Source organism: Morone saxatilis, unplaced genomic scaffold (assembly GCF_004916995.1).
Source record: "Morone saxatilis isolate NCDOM2014 unplaced genomic scaffold, NCSU_SB_2.0 Contig14, whole genome shotgun sequence".
Taxonomy (NCBI): domain Eukaryota; kingdom Metazoa; phylum Chordata; class Actinopteri; family Moronidae; genus Morone; species Morone saxatilis.
In genome coordinates, this window is record NW_023339696.1 from 14591087 (window position 1) to 14592717 (window position 1631).

Genomic DNA, 1631 nt, shown 5'->3' on the forward strand with positions numbered 1-1631 from the left:
TGTGTGTGTGTGAGGGTGTGTGAGTGACACATATGACAACTACTCCACAGCCATTGTCCCTTGTTTGTTTTTACCCCATGGTGACATAATGAATTGTGACTTCATGGAGAATGTAAGGAATCTAGATTGCATCCAACCTGGATGCTCATCCAATTTAAATATTACTTGAGTAAAAAGGTGATTATTACTTATGACTTATATATGTTGTTTCTATGATATTCTGTTATGGAAGGAAATCCACTGGACACCTCGTTCTGACCCAAGATTCTAAGTCTTGGATCAGTGTGACTTGGCAACCTATATGTATTTGCCACCTGTGACATCCCAAATAAAACATTGCATGGATGCTGGGCAGCCTTTTTCCTTTAGCCTTGTTCTTTATTTCATGGTGGTTAATGGCCTAAGGTCTTATTCTTATACCACATTGCATAAGATTTCCACTTCTATGCTCAGAACATATCAAACTATACCACAAGAAATTACAGCATGGCTTATTACTCTCCTTTGTTTTGGACTCATTTTGTCTTTAGAAACGAAATGAAAGGATTCAGAATAGTGATGACAATTATCATTTTTATTGCAAAAGAGCCCCCATTCACTAGTTCATATTTTATGAACTACGTTAAGAGGCCTCAGCTGGATGGTGACACTTACTCAGCAGACTCAGACTGAAAAACAAGAAGGGAAAATCAATTAGCATAACAAAATTTCAAATTTAGGAATAAAGCTACAGAGTAAGTTTGTTTCTCTTTTCATGTGAAAATTCAAATATGAGATTGTTTGGGTACAATAGAAGATATAATATAATTTACACTGTCAGTAGTTGAAGTGCACAGCTTAAAATTATTTTACGACTTCTAATGCCAACACAATTGATCTTCTGATCATGCAAACAACAAAGATACCTTTCCAATTTCACGGCTCTTGACTCTCAGCTTGTTGACCTGGGACTCAGCAATGTCCGCACGCTCCTGAGCTTCTTCCAGTTCATGCTGGACCTTTCTTAGTCTGGACATGTGGGTGTTGGCCATCTCCTCCTGTGAAGTGATTGGAGTTATTTTGTAAAAGTTAGAAGATGGTAAATAGCAATATTATTATTATATGTATATATAGTAGGTACAGTTAATAGTGATGTTATTATTATATCAACTGTAAATTATGTTACATTTAACTTACAGCCTCCTCAGACTGCCTCTTGTAAGCCTTCACTTTGAGCTGCAGCTTATCCACCAGATCCTGAAGTCTGGTCACATTCTTCTTGTCCTCCTCAGTCTGTGCAGACAAAGGATTACACAGTAAGTGAAGAAGAATAGAATATTAAAGGGAAATTAGGGTAGTTTTTTTCACTAAGAATTACCTGGTAGGTCAGCTCCTTCACTCTCCGCTCATATTTGCGGACTCCTTTAACAGCATCAGCTCCACGTCTCTGCTCACCTTCAACTTCAGCTTCCAGCTCACGCACCTGAAATGTGATAATAAATAATCAAACTTGTTTTTACAATTATTTGATTGCAGGATATCTTTCTTAAACTGATCTGTGAGCATTTATATACAGAGCATACCCTGGACTCCAGTTTCTGGAGCTGCTTCTTGCCACCCTTCATGGCCAGGTTCTCAGCCTCATCCAGACG

General features: G+C 38.1%; 1 protein-coding gene across 1 annotated transcript in view; it reads right to left on the minus strand.

Moving 5' to 3' along the window:
- Window positions 1-553: 553 nt before the first annotated feature.
- The window catches only part of LOC118323182 (myosin heavy chain, fast skeletal muscle-like), a 29812-nt gene continuing 28734 nt past the window's right edge, over window positions 554-1631 (minus strand). The window contains 5 exon segments of the mRNA XM_035655114.1: window positions 554-668; window positions 906-1037; window positions 1177-1272; window positions 1358-1462; window positions 1563-1631. The exon segment at window positions 1563-1631 is cut by the window's right edge and continues 46 nt beyond it. Of these exon segments, the coding sequence (XP_035511007.1) occupies window positions 651-668; window positions 906-1037; window positions 1177-1272; window positions 1358-1462; window positions 1563-1631 (420 nt within the window). The 3' untranslated portion in view covers window positions 554-650.